This window comes from Setaria italica, chromosome V (genome assembly GCF_000263155.2).
Source record: "Setaria italica strain Yugu1 chromosome V, Setaria_italica_v2.0, whole genome shotgun sequence".
In the NCBI taxonomy this organism is placed as follows: Eukaryota; Viridiplantae; Streptophyta; class Magnoliopsida; order Poales; family Poaceae; genus Setaria; species Setaria italica.
Genome location: NC_028454.1, coordinates 33,024,771 through 33,043,478, shown reverse-complemented (window position 1 = coordinate 33,043,478; position 18,708 = coordinate 33,024,771). Strand labels below are relative to the sequence as shown.

The 18,708-nt window shown below is 43.8% G+C and overlaps 2 protein-coding genes across 4 annotated transcripts; both read right to left on the bottom strand.

Moving 5' to 3' along the window:
• Positions 1 to 3,253: 3,253 nt before the first annotated feature.
• LOC101773536 (protein SPEAR1) lies at positions 3,254 to 5,165 on the bottom strand. 3 transcript variants are annotated; one of them, XM_014805272.2, is made up of 5 exons: positions 4,804 to 5,165; positions 4,590 to 4,694; positions 3,885 to 3,943; positions 3,680 to 3,758; positions 3,254 to 3,538 (listed from the first exon to the last, which is right to left on the bottom strand). In XM_014805272.2, exons 1-5 carry the CDS (start codon positions 5,038 to 5,040, stop codon positions 3,434 to 3,436), a joined length of 585 nt encoding a protein of 194 aa, XP_014660758.1. In that variant the 5' UTR covers positions 5,041 to 5,165; the 3' UTR covers positions 3,254 to 3,433. The 3 variants fall into 3 exon arrangements, with proteins under 3 accessions (XP_014660758.1, XP_004969526.1, XP_004969527.1); XM_004969469.4 differs by having other exon boundaries at positions 4,590 to 4,697; positions 4,804 to 5,164; XM_004969470.4 differs by lacking the exon at positions 4,590 to 4,694 and having other exon boundaries at positions 4,804 to 5,164.
• Positions 5,166 to 11,442: 6,277 nt separating this feature from the next.
• Positions 11,443 to 12,485, bottom strand: LOC101773126. Its single transcript, XM_004969468.2, has one exon. The coding sequence runs from the start codon at positions 12,356 to 12,358 to the stop codon at positions 11,621 to 11,623; it is 738 nt and encodes a 245-aa protein (XP_004969525.1). The 5' UTR covers positions 12,359 to 12,485; the 3' UTR covers positions 11,443 to 11,620.
• Positions 12,486 to 18,708: the final 6,223 nt, after the last annotated feature.

The window sequence follows — 18,708 nt, the reverse complement described above, 5'->3', positions numbered from 1 at the left end:
CTAGTAGAGGGCGTTCGATCTACGTTTAGTTTACTCTAGAGGCCGCATTACAGACAAATTGAGACACTGCACGCATGCATAAATAATTAGAATCAGTCGTGAAACATGCATCACATGATGGGCCTCATTTACCCGAATATATTAACTCATCCTCTGCGTTGTCGCCAAGAACATCTGGTATATGTGGTCTCAAATCTCTGTAAGCACGGCCCCTTGTGTCTAATCCCTACCCCCTCCTCGAGTGGCCGTGCGCTTTTGCTCTGTCAAATCGGCAACACCTCTGAAACATGGATCTGATCAGAATAGGCATGCCGCGTGCAGAGTGATATTGCTAGCTAGAACACAACCAATGATCATAGTCGATAAAGAGGCAGCAACCAGCAAGCTGTAGCTATATAAAGTGGATGGCCCTAGCTAGAGGGACCGTACGTGTACCGGCCCTACGTCAAAGTTGAGGAGAATTCGCTGACCCACTTTTGGCAAACATTAGGTGTACCCACGTAAGCTAGGCCTGTCTGCTGATTGCATTTCATTTAACAAATCAAAATGCGGGCCATTTCACTTTAGAGGAAAACCAGCACACATATTTATGGTTCCTCATGTCTCCCTAGAACCAAATAATTACCGCAACAAACAACTCATTAACAATATAATCCAAAATGGCTACTACTACTACGCAGCGTGACCCTAAAAAAACTACTACTACGCAGAGTGCCTGTAAAGACAATGTACGTAGACACCGCATCTAGCTTATTAGCGTATATAGTCTCGGTACCAATATACGGTCGTTTAGCATATGGTTGTTATATACAGTGCATACAAACATATCTCCAGTTGCATGATCAAGTAGCACTCACTGCATGCATTCTCCAACTGCTCCAAGCAGTGCTGCATGTTGGTACTGCAGCTGTGCAAACTAATGGCCATCCCCTCCCAGACTTAATACTAAAAGGCCTTTGAGGAAGGTGATGATCGGCAGTTAAGCACGCCACTAGTCGCAAGTTGCAGCGGCCATAACGTGCGTCCATGCATACATGCCTCGGCTCTTGCATGCCCTGTGGGTGGTACACGTATAAAATATACTACGCCATCATCATCTCTACGTAGCAACTTGCGCCATGTTTTGCAGCAGGGGCATTCTTTTCCTCTCGAACTGAGAAAAGATTGTGTGCGCGCAGCAGGCAGGGCAGCCAGAGGCAGCAACGCACAGCATGCCGCATATAAAATGCAGCGCAGCGCATATGCATGCGATATGAACTGAAAGGGCCCGATTAGAAAAGTACCATTTGGGATTTGGTGCAACTCAACTCAGCATCCGATCGAAGCCCGATTCGCCTTTGGGGGGACAGCGAGGCCTTCATCATATGGCAGCATGAGTAGGATCTTTCCAGGAAGATTCGTACACGCGTAGATGGAGATTGGGAGGATGATCTGCTCTGATTGTGTCGATACTTAAACTATAGTTTATGGATTAACCTGTCATGTAATGTCTCCTCAAAGGCACGCATATAATTTGTGCGTGATATTAGTCTCTGTATCAAATAAAGAGCTAGTAGCATGTACGAATCATTTGGGGGGAGAAATTAACAAGAGTCTTGGTGTGTATGTACTACTCATAATTGAAAAGGCATGCCTCGCACGCCTAATTCTTTGTTCACAAAAGATGCTACGCAATTATGCTCTTGGTGTTATCTGTACAGTAATATGTACCGTACTATATACACTACTTGCATTGAGTTTGTTAGTGCCATGGCTATAATACATTCTCCATTAGAAAAACAAGGGTATATATGTAAGAGTTTAGTGCAACCTTATCTGTGTCAAACTTGGAATGAAATAGGCGCTGCATATTTAGTCTGAACATTGTACTTTCGTGGCAGAACGAAGGAAGTCTGCAACTCTGAATGTGATATTGTTATCATTATGTAGTTATGTGAGCTCTATCTGAGTTTGAACCGTGCCTCTAGTTTTTGTTTAATTTTTCAAGGGAGTCATAATTCTAAAAATTCCATACCAAGGAGCTAACTAGCATTACTAAGCAGTACATATGTACTAAAATAAACTAGGTACATGGATGTGTAGTTTATGATATGCATGTTGGCATTGCATAAAAAAGATTTGCCTTAACAAGAGAGCAATCCAGATCCTAGTGTAGCACGTGATTTGATAGTCTACATATACTTATTATAGCTGTCAAATATGCATACATTCGAACACCGAATTGTTATATATTAGCCAAACTAGCGTGCATATTTATCTCGTGGTTACGTTGCTGATGCATCCTTAGCTTATAGAAGTTTAGAACTGGTATTCACATCGTGTGCTATACATTATATACAATTAATAATGATGTGGTTGGTCTGTAGTTATACATAATCACTGGCACTTTTGCAAATGACATTTACATGCAGATATATGCCGTGCATCTATATTAGCTGCACTATTACACCGCATTATTGATGTCAAAATTTGCACACATACAATTGTATTAGAACATACCAGTTTATTAGATAAACAGGCATGGTAATATAGAATTGAGCATGAGCAAATCATACCTTATTGTAGTCTAGATGTAGGTCATGTAGGCTGGAGCTGATGATCAACAGTCCAGCATGCTGATATAAAGCGTCATGCATATATATCTACAAGTTCTGAAACCACATATATATACTGAGAAGTCTGAAAGTGTGACAATGTACGTTAACTTATGATCAATATATAATAAGCCTATGGAGCATGATATCACTCGCCTAAGCAAAGCTGCTGTTTGCACGTACTGCAGGCATGATCAGCAGACGTGTTACAGCCAATAATTATATCTGCACAAGATAGATAAAGAAGTCTCCTTTGGCTGCAGATGGAGAGATGATTGTACAAACATGAAGAGACGAGTAATAGAATGGCTGCTGAGACAAGCTGCATTAGAACTAGTACAAAAGACAGCTGTGTTTGAGATAATGCAGATAAAGTTATATATTATTCTGTTTCCATCTTGTGTGCTTCTGGATCAAAATATTCAGCTGGCAAGCATGCAAGTGCTCTTACACATAAGAACATTCTCTCTGATCTCAGCAATGATGAAATTTGTGTTGCATAAATTAATAACAGCCATGTACGAACTGTGTCAGTGTATATATGCTTGCAGTTGCAGGCAAGAGTCAACACATCTATGCTTCACAGTACAATCAGAACAACTGCTAGATATGATCACCAGATCCCATGCCCATGCACACAACATGCATATGTCTTGATTAAAAAAGGTGCATTACTATTCCTCTCTTCTGGTAGGCATTACAGAAGACACCGCAAATCCTTTTGGTTCTAGCTAGTGGCACCAATTGAGAAACTTATTGCACCACAAGTGAAAGTCATGAAGACTAATAAAGCTATCACATCGCGTCGAAGGGGAGGGGGAAGGAGGAACATTTTAGGATCATAGCTTGAGCTCAAGGTCGACGTCTTGTGGATCATCCGAGTTCATACTTGTTGAATCAGCTGAGCGACTTCTATCATGATGTCCCCTCAATCGAGTGGATTCCTACCAAAGGTTTGCATCCAAACATGTTAATCAGAAAATGGTATAGACAGTTATATATGCATGGTAGGATAGCATACATCTAGGTGAACATGATTAGAACAGATATTCAACTCTAACTCACTCTTATGATGGTCTGCATACCTGTGGTTCAAAGAGTGGCAATGTGATGTTAGGATGACCATAATGTGGGGGGCCATAGATAGCACTGCTGCTCGGTGATCTGTTTTTTTTTTTTGGCACATAATTCAAAATCAGCAATGTTAGTTGGAGCTTGATCACAAGCGATTACAAATGAGACATCTCTAAAGTTTAGTAAGTGAGCATGCAGGATAATATATAAGATCACCTTATTATGGGAGCTTGAAATTCACCGTATCGTAGGTCTCCTCTCCCTCCATATGGCATCTACATGATAAAGTCAGAAATATTGTAAGAACGCTACCTTGGCATTACAATTGTGTTATATATGATGGAACGCGCACAAGAAGATGATATATTGGTTTTAGAGGTTCGATCATATATGAATTGACTAATCTATTTGCCATCAAAACAGTAGGTAAGATTGAGAAGAACCACACAAACAAAGAAAATGTATTATGGAGCTACAGATTAAAGACGAACAAGAAAAAAGGTGATAGATAACGAATTGCAAAGAAATAAAGAAAGAAAGAAAAATATTAGAGCTATCTAGCCAACTTAGCTAGAAGCATATACAACTCAACTGAAATTGATAGAAGCATAACTCTTCATAGATGTTTCTTTTGAATGGACGAAAGATCATTCATATCAATTCATTGTTGGTTGCAGAGAATTATGGTTAAACACCCCATCTTCTGTGTTCCGAAAAAAGGACTAATTGCTACTATATTCACATGCATGTGACCGGCCTGTTAAGTATACACAAAACCACCGAATCAATCATGCATCGCAGAAAGTCCCATTTGGATTGTCACTCTATTATGTAAGAAGCTAGATATATGTCTGAACTTTTGGTGTACCAATTTCTACCTAAAGAACTAGCAATCTTTCCAGGGAAAAGGTGCCCATGTACCGCAAAATTTGGATGATGGACCGGGAACGGCGATGAGACGGCGGTAGCATGGAAGGAGGAAGATGGCGACGACGACAGCGAGGACGTCGACGCCCGTGCATCCTCCTGCTAGTAGATCGATCCATTTCCATTCCGAACGAAAGCACAAGAAATTAGGCTCCTAATCATGAACTACACAGAAGGGAAGCAGTTTGTAAAGACGCCCATCACTTACCAAGTTGAGGCTGCCCGTTCTGTGGATCAAGCTGGGGGGCTGGCCAAGAGGATTGAAGTATTCGGCCATTTCGCTCTGTAACCTAATCTTCTCCAGCTGCGCCACGCCGAGGCCGCGCTGCGGCTGCTTGGGCTTGTCGGCGCCGCCGCTGCCGCCGCCTCTCTTGCCCCTTCTGGAGCCAGACGATCTCCCGCTACTGCTCCACCCCATGCTGTCCCCAAAGTTGCTCCCACTCATATCCAAGAGAGCGAAGACCTAGCTAGGAGGAAGACTTGGAAGAACAAGATGAACAAAGCTAGGTGGAGGAGGAGAGGGGGAGGGGGGAGGGAGGGAGAGATAGAGAGACTTGATTGGATGATGCACGAGACCCTTTTAAAATGGAAGGGGAGAGATCTCCTTGCAGGGCAAATATATCCCCTCTTATTAAAAGGGAGACTTGGCCTCCCAAGCTTTTCTTGCCTCAAGTTTTAAATTGCATCTAGTGGCCTGGCCATCTTTAGATTATAGTTAATACCATGTGCAACAAAACCCTATCGTTTGCAAGAAAAATCTAGGCAAAACTAAATAAAAAGGAGCAACTCATTTTAATTTAGTTGTTGGTGATCTCCTAGGATCTTTGCCATCAAACCCCCTTGTTAGTTAGTTACAGGAGTAGTACTACTTTACATGTGGATACTCCCATCGATCTACTTACTGGACAATACCACTATATATACCGGAGCATATATATAGAGGAAGAAGCTGGTCTAACTATCAACAAGGAACTTCTTGATAACTTTGCTAGATGAGCTCTTCCGTCGACCCTAGTTATCAAAAGAAAATGCGGATGCCTATGAGTAACCCAAATTCAGTTTCCATACTCAGATCAACCAAGTTAGGCTCAGTTCCTTTTTATATTATTGGGGCCCTGAATACTTACTCCGATCCTGTGGTTTTGCCGGTCAACGTATACACATATATGTTGACTTTAAGATGCAAAAGAAAATTTCAGCATCATTTGAGGCCGAGTGTTTGAAACTGATAGTTAATGACATCATTTTGAAGCGTTAATGCTGATGTCGATCATTCCGAGTTATAACACCGTCCCCAAATGTAATCGATTCTAACTATGCACCTGGACAGGTACTTCTCCACATGCATAGCCTAAATTCCATATATTCCAGTATATTTTTTTACGGAAGAGGTAACAATTTTCTTGTGGGAGATTGTTAGTACAACTGAGTTAATGGCATCATTATCATTTAAATAATTGATTTCCTACCATGCTGACATTTCAAAGATAGAAACACCATTAAAGAAAGAGGGGGGGAAAACCTAAAGGCAGTGCATGGGGCCCTTTTGTTCCCTCCAGCTGGGGTGCAAACTCTGGTGGGATCTAAGAAACGAAAAAGATGGCTTGGGCGAATTTGACACTGATCCTCTGCTTTGTCAGTTGTCACGTAGCGCGCAGGTCACTCCGCGCACGTTAGCGCTGCTGTAATTAAGCACCTAACGTCTAGTTAAGGCGGTACCATCAGAATAATCGTGTTACACGGCCAGGTAGCTAAGCTAGAGCGACGACGACGACGACTTTGATCTGATGAGGCAACCCAGTGCGGTAGAAAAAACGGGGGGCCCTGGCGTGGCGTCCCTGTAGGAAATGGGGAACGTGTGCCACGCCACACATGCACGCGTGCGTGCTTAATTTCAAGGGAATCAAATTCTGCACTCGTCCGGCTAGTCTCACTCTCACACCTGACCATCATCAGCGAACTAAGAATGAAGCGAACTTTTCAAGGCCACGCACATGTATAAACCGCTGGAGAACACACTTGTACTAATGAGTTCTCTGTCACATGATCCAACAGATCGTGATCTCGGCCACGACGAACGACGATACGATATACTCGCTACGGTACTACCTGCAGAGATTCTTGACCTGCTGCCATTCGTTCTCGCGCTGGCACGCAGCCTGGTCGTGATCCTGTGTGCTTTTGCTTGCAGATGGCGGTTTGAGATCCTGGAGATCCAAATCCTCTCCGCGATTCTGGTAGTGGTAGGGAGGCTCAGGCTCAGATAGCTACCAGCCAGCAGGTCGCGCGCGCGCGGGGCCTCGCCTCGCACGCCCCTCGAAGCGCGCACGCCATTATTGCGTCCCCGCGACTTCCACCGCAGGCAGGAGGGAGAGGGACCGAGGGAGTAGTGCCTGCACCAACTCCCTGGGGGCCACGGCCAACCGCAGCGCGACGTGTGTCCACTCCGACACGGCGGGCGGGGAGGAGTAAAGAAACCGGGCAGCGCGGGCCACGACCCCACGAAACGCCGACGACTAGTTTATATGCGGCCGCTACGCTACGTACTTCAGCCGGGACAGAAGGAACCCGGCCACACCTTCAAAAAAAAAAAAAAAAAACAGGAACCCGGGCGCCAGGCTTAAAGAAAAGCGTCGGAGCGGATCGGCTTCGGTACGTACAACTCAGAGGCGATCTACCCGGAGATCCGGGCGCGATTTAGCCAGCGTCGGGACGGGAGCGCCCGATCCCCCACCGCGATCCGCTCCAGCAGAAGCTTCGCTGGTGGCCAGACCAGCCAGAGCGGAGAGCGCGGTGGGGGTGGGTGGATCGGCCGGGGACATGCGGCGTGGGCGCAAAGATCGCGCGCAACCGAGCGATCCCTTGGACGCGCTCTTTGGCTATCGTGTCACTACTCACGACGGTTTATATAAACTACGCGCGGCCTACGGGGCGCCGGGGCTTGGCGAGGCAGCACCCCGACCTGCCCGGCTTGGCTAGCCGGCCGGGATTGGGTTGGGCGGGCCTGTGGGAGGCGCGCGGGATCCTTGCCGGTATTCGCTTCACGTGCGACCGGGACCACGGCTAGATATGCCGGCACGGGCACTCGCTCGGTGGTTGCGGCCTTGAGGTTTGGCGCTGGCTCGCTGCCAGTTTGGTGATCAACGCCACTGGATCGCAGCCATTGGCGGGGACGATGTGGTTTTCGCAGTAATTTTTTTAGTTCTTGTTACTTGGACGAGGTGGCTCCGACACTGGCGTCGGCGAGGGCACTTGTGCAGTTGTGCGGGCGCCCGGTGCCGGTGAGATGCAAGAGAATATCATATCGCAAGCCCAGACAGCTAGCTTGCACTTCGAGAATATATTTGGCCGTTTGGCAGTGATGCAGACTCCTCGCTTCCAAGATCTTAGGCTTGCTTCTTCCGATAGATTATATTCCGGTCGGCGCGTCGGGCTTCTAGCTCCCGTAGGTAACTAAACTTTCCTGAATATTTTCTGAATCTTGATTTTCACGAACAAACTGTCATCACGGATTGGGCTTCGAGGTTGGCTTTATTTGGCCGACCTTAGAATACAACCCTCTTGGTGGTCACAGATCGACTCACAGGTTGCTTAGTCAACAATTGCATAAGAGAGTGACCAAATTAAGCTAGCGATGAGCAACCAGAATCCCAAAAGAATAAGAGAGTAAAAAAATGGCAGATAGGTCAAACCTGAGGCATAAAACTTTTGTTGGAACGTTGTTCAAGGAGTGCCGTGATTCCTACATGGCAGAGTTCTTGGATTGCAGCGATGATACTTTAGCATATAGAGCTTTCGTATCATTGCAGCTGTTAACGCAAAAGAATCTTTACTCAGTTTTGTACTGAATGAAGAACAGCAAGGCATGGATGCTGGGGTAAGTCTGACACTACTGACAATGCGAGATCTGCATATACTATTAGTACGCAACACAAAGGCTGAACAATATTCCTCCACATCAGCACGAATAGATTTGATTTTATCATGACTCATGCGATCATAGGGGCCAATAATAAATCCCTTTTTTAAAAAAAAAAGTATATGCGTCGACTCCAGCCTGGACATCCAAGAGTGTAGTACTGTCAGGTCAAATAATACAACGCAAACTCCACAATAATGCAGTACAAATGCTATTAAAAAAAGGGAGAATATTTCGCAAGTGGATCGATGATCTCAAAGAAAAAGATTGTGCAAGTAAAGAAGAAGAGGTGCTAGCTGATCGATGAACCAGAGCAAGATGGCGGAGGAGTGGAGAACATCTTGTCATCAAAACCAAATCGATGGCTGCTGCTGTGTCTAGCTATGAACTTATTGGGCGCTAAATAAACAGGAGAATCTTTGAGCATCCGTCCCCATCAAACTCCTTAAAGGAGACAACATCTACCCCGCATGGCCCTTTTTCTAGTCCGGGTATGATAAGGGGTTAGTGAGCAATCAGATTAGAAAAATAATGCATCATGCCTTGCATGCCCCCAGTTTTTTAATTTCATCGCAGTTTATCTTTCCAAGATCCATTGCGGCTAGGCAGCTAGTTGTTTGCATTTCTTGGTCACATCTCTAAATACCTTTTTTTTTCTCGCGCCACAGATGCCTTGAGAGTTTGACAAAACCGCAAGACCTTTTAGAAAGAAGCTTGCCACGATCTAAGAAATTTCCTGCCTTGTGTCCCAATACCTACTGATTCCTGTCCATGAAACATGGAAATAGGGAGGGAATCGGTTTGTGTTTTCCAGTAAAAAGAGTGCAACATGGTTACACACACACACAGCCATCCTGCAGCTTGCTTGCTGCAGTAGTTGCTACAGGGCTAAAGCCTGAAGCCTGAAGGCTTGCTCATATGGTTCTAGTTGTGCGCACGTGTGATGTTGTGCGACGCGACGTGAGAGGTTGAGGGGAGATTGAGTGACTGGAAAGTAAGGCATCTTCGTAAGAAAATGGAGGCGAAATCGGATCTAATCTAGTACTAGCTGGGAAGACTCCAGCTCCGTCCGAGCTCGCCACCACTTGTGTGAAGCTCTCGCTAGCGGCCTAGCCTGTGCGTATAGCGGCTGCAGAATACTAATTAGCAACACGTCAACATCCAATTTCTACTTGACTTTGTTACCTAATTGAATTGCCTTTCTCTGTACCTTTCTTCCTGACCAACAACTTTCCCTTTCTCTGTCCTTTCTTCTTTCTCCCTCTCTCTCTCACTCAACTCCCAACATATATGCCTTTACCAGAAAAAGAGACTTCCATACGCCTTATGGAAGGTAGAACCGTAGAAGCATATACATTAATTTTTTAGGTGATGGGTCAGTGAATCTCATGGCCATGGATCAGCCAAGTAATCTCCCTGGAAAAAAGATCATCCAGCACCAGTGAATGGCTCCTTGACAACACCAGTCACCACACATGTAAAAAGCCTGCACTAACGTTACATCACGAGAACATTTCTCTACACGCTTTGTGCAGCTGACCTTTCTTTGGAGATGGGATTGCGGATAAAGAAGTGATGGAACTCGAGGGAGGGAGGCCGCTGTCCTTGGCGCCAAAAAAAGAGAAAAGAAATTTGGAGTCGCGGCCAGGTTGTTATCGGGCTCTGGCTGACGCGGAGGCTCGCATTTGACTAACGCTAAAAACCCCGGTCGTCATAGACTTCATGATTGGGTATGGGCATATGCGTTTATTTGTATGAAATCAGGCCAATTATAATTCCATGAATATTGAGTAGCCCGTATCTTTCATCGCTATATACAAGTTAAATCTTGTGGACATCTGTTCTCTGCTACCCCGATACGTCAGGGAGGGTTATCGGATACGTATCCGATACCGATACATCATGGATACGCCACGGATACATTGAGCTGCTCCCTCACCTTTTGCTCTAGCAGATCAGTGCCTCCTTGCTTTTTTTGTTACCCCCTCGTGTAGCCTATTAACTCAGCGTTGTGATCTAATGGTGTTGTGTGCTTGTGCTTAGTGCAAAACAATATAATCACAAGCTTATATTTACAATTTCTGCTATTATAAGTATTATATTAATTATTTTTAAAAATAGTTAAACGTATCCATATATCGGGTTTTTGGAGGAAAATAGCGTATCCTGTATCCGTATCGACCTGATACCAATATATCCGTATCCGTGCAGCATAGCACTGTTGCGGCATGAGAGGACATGTTGAAAAGGATCTGAGGCGGAAGGGTTTCTTCTGAATTTGTTCAGCAATGTTGGAATGCTTGTTAACCATTTTATTACTAGTATATGTTACAAAGCAGTCCAGGCCCATTCTTTGCTGGGCCAAAGTCTGTTGTTGGAAAAAGGCCGAACCATAAGCCCACACTCTCCCAACCTCCATGTGGTCAGACCCATCTCGGGCCGTGTCTGTCCTCCCTAGTATGAATCTCGGCCGGGCCATGTTGCTTCGCTACGGTACGGACAGAAAGAAGAAGAGAGGAAAAAGGGGATTCGGTGCATTTTTCTTTCCTTTGAATTACTGCAGAAATCGACCTAGTATACAGATTCAGGTTCTTGCTTCCAGCTAGGGTCAGAAAGAAGCTCCACAATGCTTTGGATTAACCCAGTTTCAGTCGCTGCAGGACAGTGACGAGGCATGCGCTGCCATGGTCCGTCCCAATTGATAAGCATATCGTCCGGATCAATTCGAATGGACCAAGAACGCAGAGGTCAAGATGAACAGATGAGATGAATCCTACTAGATCAGTAGAAATTTGCCCGATAAACCAATAGGATGCAGTCAGGCAGCAGCAGCAGCACATCCTGTACATGTCAACTGCGTGGACTGCAGCATCACATCCTCACTAAAACTGCAGTCTCACGTATACGAAAGGAATACCGATGCGGGACATTCAGAAATGCAGCACGCATCAAGTTCAGATTTGATTTCCTGTAACTGAATAAATCAATACTACGCACGTTAATCTCATCACTTGTTTATTACTAGTACATCGTTTAGTTACGCACGCGTATACCGCCGCCACCAGAGTTCAGACTTCAGAGCAGAGAGCGCCGCGCCCGCGTCTCCTCACAGCGAGAGGGCGACGAGGATGGCCTGGCGGCAGCGTGCGCGCGCCGTCTCGACGCGCTCCTTGACGGTCTCCTCCTTGACGGCGGCCTTCACCATCTCGACGTCCATCTCCACGAGGCGGAGCACGCGGAAGAGCTCCGTGACCACGCGCTCCTCCACGCCGCCCTCGGCCACCAGCACCTCGGCCTCCTCCCGGGCGCGCTCCGTCACCACGCCCGCCACCGTGCCCAGCAGCTGCCCGGACCCGTACCGCCCGCGCGCCATCAGGCCGTCCAGCTTCTCCAGGAAGTCGGCGATGGCCCACCCGCGGGGCTTCTCCAGGGGCAGCTGCTTGGTGCGCTTCCACCCGATCTCGTAGTTGGGCGGCTCCTCCTGCGTTAGCGCCGTCCGCGGCCGGCGGTCCGGGGAGATGGCCGACGGCACCCGCCGTGCCACCGCGAAGGAGGTGGTCGCCGTCGCCGACGGCGGGGTCTCGTCGTCGGGGATGCTGTTGGGGTTGGCGCTCGCCTCGTCCGGAGTGGCGGCGCCGTTGGGGTCTGCCTGCGGCAGCTGCTGTTCGCGGTTGCTGCTGGCCTCTTCTTGGATGGATTTCGGCGTGGAGGTTGCCGGTTTGGGCGCCGCGGTGCAGCGTACGGTGGCGGTGGTGATGGTGGCGGGAGCAGCGAGGAGGTGAGGTCTGCGGGCGGAGAGGAAGGGGTTGGGAGGCAGGAGGGGCCGGAGGAAGGAGGCCGCCATAGCGGATGATGCGATGAGTGCTCGGACGACTGAAGCGGATGGCTGTGAGATTTTTACGCGGCAGATAGGTTTGGAGATAAGCCTAGAAATGGCCTCTGTAGAGGCGCGGGAAGAGATAGACAACCGTCGCAACGGCTGCTGGATGCCGCTAGATATTTCATTCGCAAAGCAAAAAGGGACCGCGCGACCGAAAAAAAAAATCCAAGGGGACGGTCCGTAGAGTTGAATCCGTGGAGACCTGCTCCCGTTGAACGCCGCGTGGCATTCAGCGATCGGACGCCTACTGCTCAGGCCTTTTTTTAGGTAACCTTGGACGCGTCGCGGGCTCGGGCGGATGCCACCGCCGCGCCGCGCCGGTGCTTGCCCGAGCGAGCTGGGACTGGGACGGCGAGGACGACGCGGCAGGAGCGGTTTCCGCGCGGTGCAGCAGAGGAAGAGCGCGATCGCGGCCGCGCTACCCAGCCAGGCAAGAGCAACTGCTTGATTGCATCTGCACCTGTGCAACCTGAGAGGCTGAGACATCCATCCAAATTGATGCAATCGAAAGCTCAGCCTACCATGCTTAGGGGCCGTTTGGTTCCTGTGATTTATTTTTATCACCCGTCACATCGAATGTTTAGATACTAATTAGGAGTATTAAACATAGATTATTTACAAAAACCATTACATAAGTGGAGGCTAAACAACGAGACGAATCTATTAAGCCTAATTAGTCCATGATTTGACAATGTGTTGCTACAGTAAACATTTGCTAATGATAGATTAATTATACTTAATAGATTCATCTCGCCGTTTAGCCTCCACTTATGTAATGGGTTTTGTAAATAGTCTACGTTTAATACTCCTAATTAGTATCTAAACATTCGATGTGACACGTGCTAAAAATAAGCAAAGGGAACCAAACGCCCTGAACATCTAGGTAAAACACATCCGAGAACCAAAAGCGACGACAATCCGGATAGCTCATTTGCAGATTTATCAGGGTGCCCCCCTCCCGTGTGATAATCCGAATTAAAGGACTCACCGAAACAAACACCCCTTGTGCAGGCGCCACATTACTTTTTGAGAACAACACTAGTCCATCAACCCGTGCTCCCGCACGGGTTCATATTTTTAAAATCTATTATATTTAAAAATTATTTAAAAATTAAACTCCTAGTCAAAATTGTTTACATACTACTCTCACATTTTTTCAATCCTTCAACATAATATATACTTATATTTGTCTAGTTTTGATTGATGTTTAATTAATAATTACTCTATACATTGTCTCATCCACATTTACACTTTTTTTTTCATTTTGTATCGCACCTCCATACAATGTGTTTAGCATAAAAATCAATTATTTTCATCACTTTCTCACATACATGTACAAATGATATATATGGTGACACGTGTATACCTTAACCTAGTATTTCTACATAAACAATGATATAAATAGGAAATTTAGAATCATATACACATTTGGACATTTCCATATGATGCACATAAAGATAATTAGTTTAAGAATTAGATGTTTACTTTAGGTTATTTTTAATAACAGCATACATGGGTAGCTTAGATATAATTTTAGAATGGCATTTTAAGTTATGCTTTACAATAATATGCATGAGTAAATTGGATGAAGATTACATTATTATTTTTATAATGGAAGCGCTCAGTAATTTAGATATAGGTTTAGTGTTTATTTTAAAATATTTTCATAATGATAGGGTAACTTTTTAAAAAATATAATAGACCAATGACTATGATTATTAGAGTTATTTTACATGATTGATGTTTCTAATTTTTGTGAGAATTTCTAGGATTTGTCTTTTTTTTCTAATGTATCTCGTAGAACTAATGTGGAGGCTCCAATAAAAAAAAATGAGGCTACATTGCTACAAAACTATTACCTTGAGCTACCTCTCATTTGTTAAATATTCGACACAATACTTATATAGATATATACTTATTATCTTCATCCGATTGTGATATCTTTTAGTTAGTAATTACTCTATAATATTTTCATCCATATTTATAATCTTTACATTTTCAATTTGCATCACAGTTATGCGCTTCAATTTGTTTAATGGACCCTAAATTTGAGCTATAATTTTAACATAGAAATTAATAGTCTCATCAGTTCCTCTATATCTTTATAAATGATGACATACATCATGCGTATATACGTTAATTATTATAATATATACTAATAGATGATTGAGAATTATATACTAATAGATGATTGAGAATCATATATTAGTGTATATTTTTAATTAAGGTGATTTTGATTAAAATTTAGGGTTACCTCGTGTTATTTTTAATAATAACATATGTGGGGTAATATATATGCAAATTTAGAGATTACTTTAAGGTATTAGTGGTGGTCAATTTAGTTGTAAATTTAGGAGGTTATTTTAAATTATTTTTATAATAGTATAAATGGGTAATTTCGAAATATGGACCCTTCATTATTGAGAAAAAAATCCAATTAGAAAATAAAAAACTACTGAAACAGACATGTATGCTTGCATCCATCCATCCCGTCTTTATCTCTTGAAAGTCAGGTCAGCATGCGTGCATAGCATCATAAACATTTTAATTTTTTCCATACTTTTTTTCTCTACTACCGTGCAATGGCATGAGGGTCCCATGTCTGGCACATCTCGTCGTATGATTTTTATTCGTGACATCTGCACATGTATGCTATTTTCGATGTTGCAAAAGTTTAATTTCATGTCTAAGCAGTTTCTTGTTACAATATTACGTATGATACAATTGTCACCTCCCTTAAAAATTTGACCTACCACTTGAAATATGTTGCATATAACGCGATTATTACTTTCCTAAATAAGTAATCTATTAGATGTCAAGAAATATATTTACGTATGTACATTGCAACTCACATGCAATCATTCGGTATATTTCTTAAAAAATAGATCACGTGCATGCGTGCATCTATCACGTAACGGAAAATAGATTTACATACATCTATTTTGAAGTTTTTTACACATCACGCTAGGGTAGTTAGATTGTCTCGTTAGCTGGGTCAGATCACGTTAGGATAGATGCATCTCATTGGCTAATTTTTTCCTATTTATTCTATTTTTCAAAAAAATAAAATACTAAATATAATAATTATATTATGTGTCTATTACTCTTGAGAGGTAATAATTTCTATTTTTCGATCATCTAACTAAAAATGGATCGCTTCAAAATCTTTTTAGAGTACCTTAGCAATTGGCTTTGACAAAGAATAAGGTTACTTTAGTTTATTTTATATAATAGCATAGATAGGTAATTTAGATATAAATTTAGTGGGTTATTTTATGCTATTTTTATAATGGTATAGGTACGTAATTTTGTTAGAAAACATAATAGATCCGATGACTATGATGATTTTAGTCTATACCAATTGATGGTCAGATGTTTTACTTTTTTTCTAAGAATATTTAGAATTTCTCTCTTTTTCTAGAGTGTGTGGCTTCACTTGGAGATTTCAAAATAAATCTCCAATTAGTAATAGTAAGATGGCAGGTACTCTGCCTAAAGTAGAAGAAGCAAGTATGTGGAGAGGTCTAAGCTATATGCCAGGCAGTCAGAAACTACAAAGAGAAAATAGGACCGTTTCAGAGTCTGAAACCCGGCCTAGAGGACTACTCGTTCTTTCTCAACGCCTCAATGTCGTGCTGTATAAGTGTCGCAAGCTGTATTGGTGTATTGGTGGGATGGCAAGTATAAGTGTCGCAAGGTGTATTGGTGGGATGGCCTAGCTATCGTAGACACGTTGCGCCACACTGCTCACAATAACCGTTGCTCATTCTGCGCGCAGCCAGAATCAGAGACACAGTTGCTGCTCCACTACACCCATCCCTGGCAAATCTGGACCTCAGCTGGGATGTCAGATGCAAGTCAGTGCAGCAAACTAACCGATCTTTGGAGCCTGCGACTTCAGGATACTACCACATCAACGAAGGCCTGGTGCTCGATCTGTATGTGGTAATGGCGATGTTGTGTAACATCTGGAAAAATAGGAATACGAAAATCCTTAGAGACCACCTTCTCCCGGAAAATGAAGTGGTGCGATGTGCGGCCAACAACATGCTATTGACGTAAAATCTGGATCTCAGACTTCTACGTTGAATAACACGAAGGATCTGGGAGATCTGCTTAACTTCAGTGCAAGCTCCAAATCGGTTTGTGAGTGGTGCAAGGCGTGCCAGTCAATTTGACCTGAAAATTGACAAGGTAAACATTAAACTTCTGAGCCGATCAGCGGCGAAACCTTTCGAATTAGGCATTCTTGGAATAAACACCATGACAGACAGGTTTTCAATGTAATCATGCAGTATAAATAAATAAAGCATTGCCAACCATGCTCACACTAAATAAACTAACAGATCTACTCAATATCATGCTAAGTGTATTAAACTTAGATAAGGTAATACGAATAAGAGGGTATTAACATCAATTTATTAATCTAAAAGATTGGAACACAACAACAAGGACCTCTTGCCTACCGCTTACGAGCTAATTAAGCTAATGGAATCCTAATTAATGTTATGACCGTGTAATTAAACTTAGACAAGGTAACACGGTGAGAGCGTATTAACTTCGGCCCACTAGCTTAGTCAGACAAGCTCATGGCAGCAAAGCCTTATATGCGCCCCTATCGGCTCAATGACGCCACCATGCTTCTGAGATAAATGGATAAGGCTCGATCGAAGCATCGGCTCTCTACAGTAGCACACTGACGTCAAAGGCCTGACAGTTAGCAATACGAGGGGCAGGGGTAAAGATCTATCAGACGTAGCATATATAAAGTAGTAAAAACATGCAAGATTTACCGGCTGATATGATCTGATAACTGTGAATGTTTAGACAAAGCAAGGGAGCCGATGAAGACAACTTAACCAGATCTAAGTCGTTCGATAACTTTGAGCAACCGTAAAAAACAAGCAAAATATTAGACAAAGCCTAGAAAGTTCTACTTGCAATCTAAGGTAACTCGATAACTAGCCACACAACCGAATATCACAATATAAGACTTAACTTAGAAAGTTCTGATAGAGGTCGTAATCACCGGGTGACAAAACTTACAAGCTCGCCAGAGATCGAAGCCGATTCAGCCGTGCGCGTAAAAAGGAACTCATCGAAACTACTCTACTCCTACTCCTAGGGTTTTGGCAGCGTGACGTCGAAAGGTTGTATTGATTGATGATTATCTTTTTACAGGGCTCACGGGTTTATATTTATACCCTGCAGTAAGCTAAAATCCTAGTCAATTACGACATGACTATTACAGCTATTTGTAAAAACTACCTAAGATAAGTCTCCACGCTTTCCCTTATCTGGTGGAGTTATTTTCGCTTTGGATCGGACTTCCTCTGATCTTTTATCGGCTTCTGGACACGATTGACTCTGGTCAAAAACCGGTATCAACACATCCCTCTGTGGCCCGTGTAAAGAACGTAGAAAATGCCCTATGAGCCCATAGTGATCACTGATCAGTTAGCAAATGTAATAGGTTAGCCTGCTCTCCAACTCCCCTCCTCCCCAAACTTGACAAGTATTGAGTGCCTTCCTAGATAAATTCATTGCTTTGATCATTTTGGTGTGAGAACTGATCAAATCCAATCTTTGCTCACAATCTTAGGCATGAAGCGAGGTCTTTCAGCTGTACCACAACTATTATTCTTGATTCTAACTGAAAGGTATTGGGAACTCAAAGGCAAGATTTTTTAGGGTACAAAGTCAATTCGGGTCAAGGTCATTCTACATATGCACCATGTTCTTATACTCCATATAGTTATCTTACCACTGAGATTTCAGTTAAAAATGGCAAGTTAGATTGACTGGTTATTGATGGACTGAAGTGTTTCCTGAGCCGTTTCAACCAATCCTAAGATAATTATCTCCAGTAACCCATGTAATTTACTTCAAGTGACATAATAGCATTAATGCATAGGTGTCCATGCGTGTATTTTCCATCCGCCTCCTACGGTGATTTTTTTTTAACGGAATGGCAGGAGATTTTCCGTAATTTTATTAGAAGAAGGGAACAAAACACAAAGCCAAAAAATCATCAAAAAGGAAAACACACGACTTGGCCTTCCTACGGCGAAAAATGATGCTTCGACTTTCTCTATCCCAACTAACCATGCATCGCATTTTTCATAAGCTTGGCTGCTCTTAGAGGGCCCGAATTCAAGTTGCCCGGTCTGGTTGTTTTGTGGCGTTTGGGGTCTTTCGGTTTCGGCCCAGTGCCCCTCAAACGACGACTGGCCCATTAAGCTCGTTTTCCTGGATCGGCAACCGGTCAGCACAAACCGAGTCGGATTAGCAATCCGGGATTGCCTTTCCGTTTC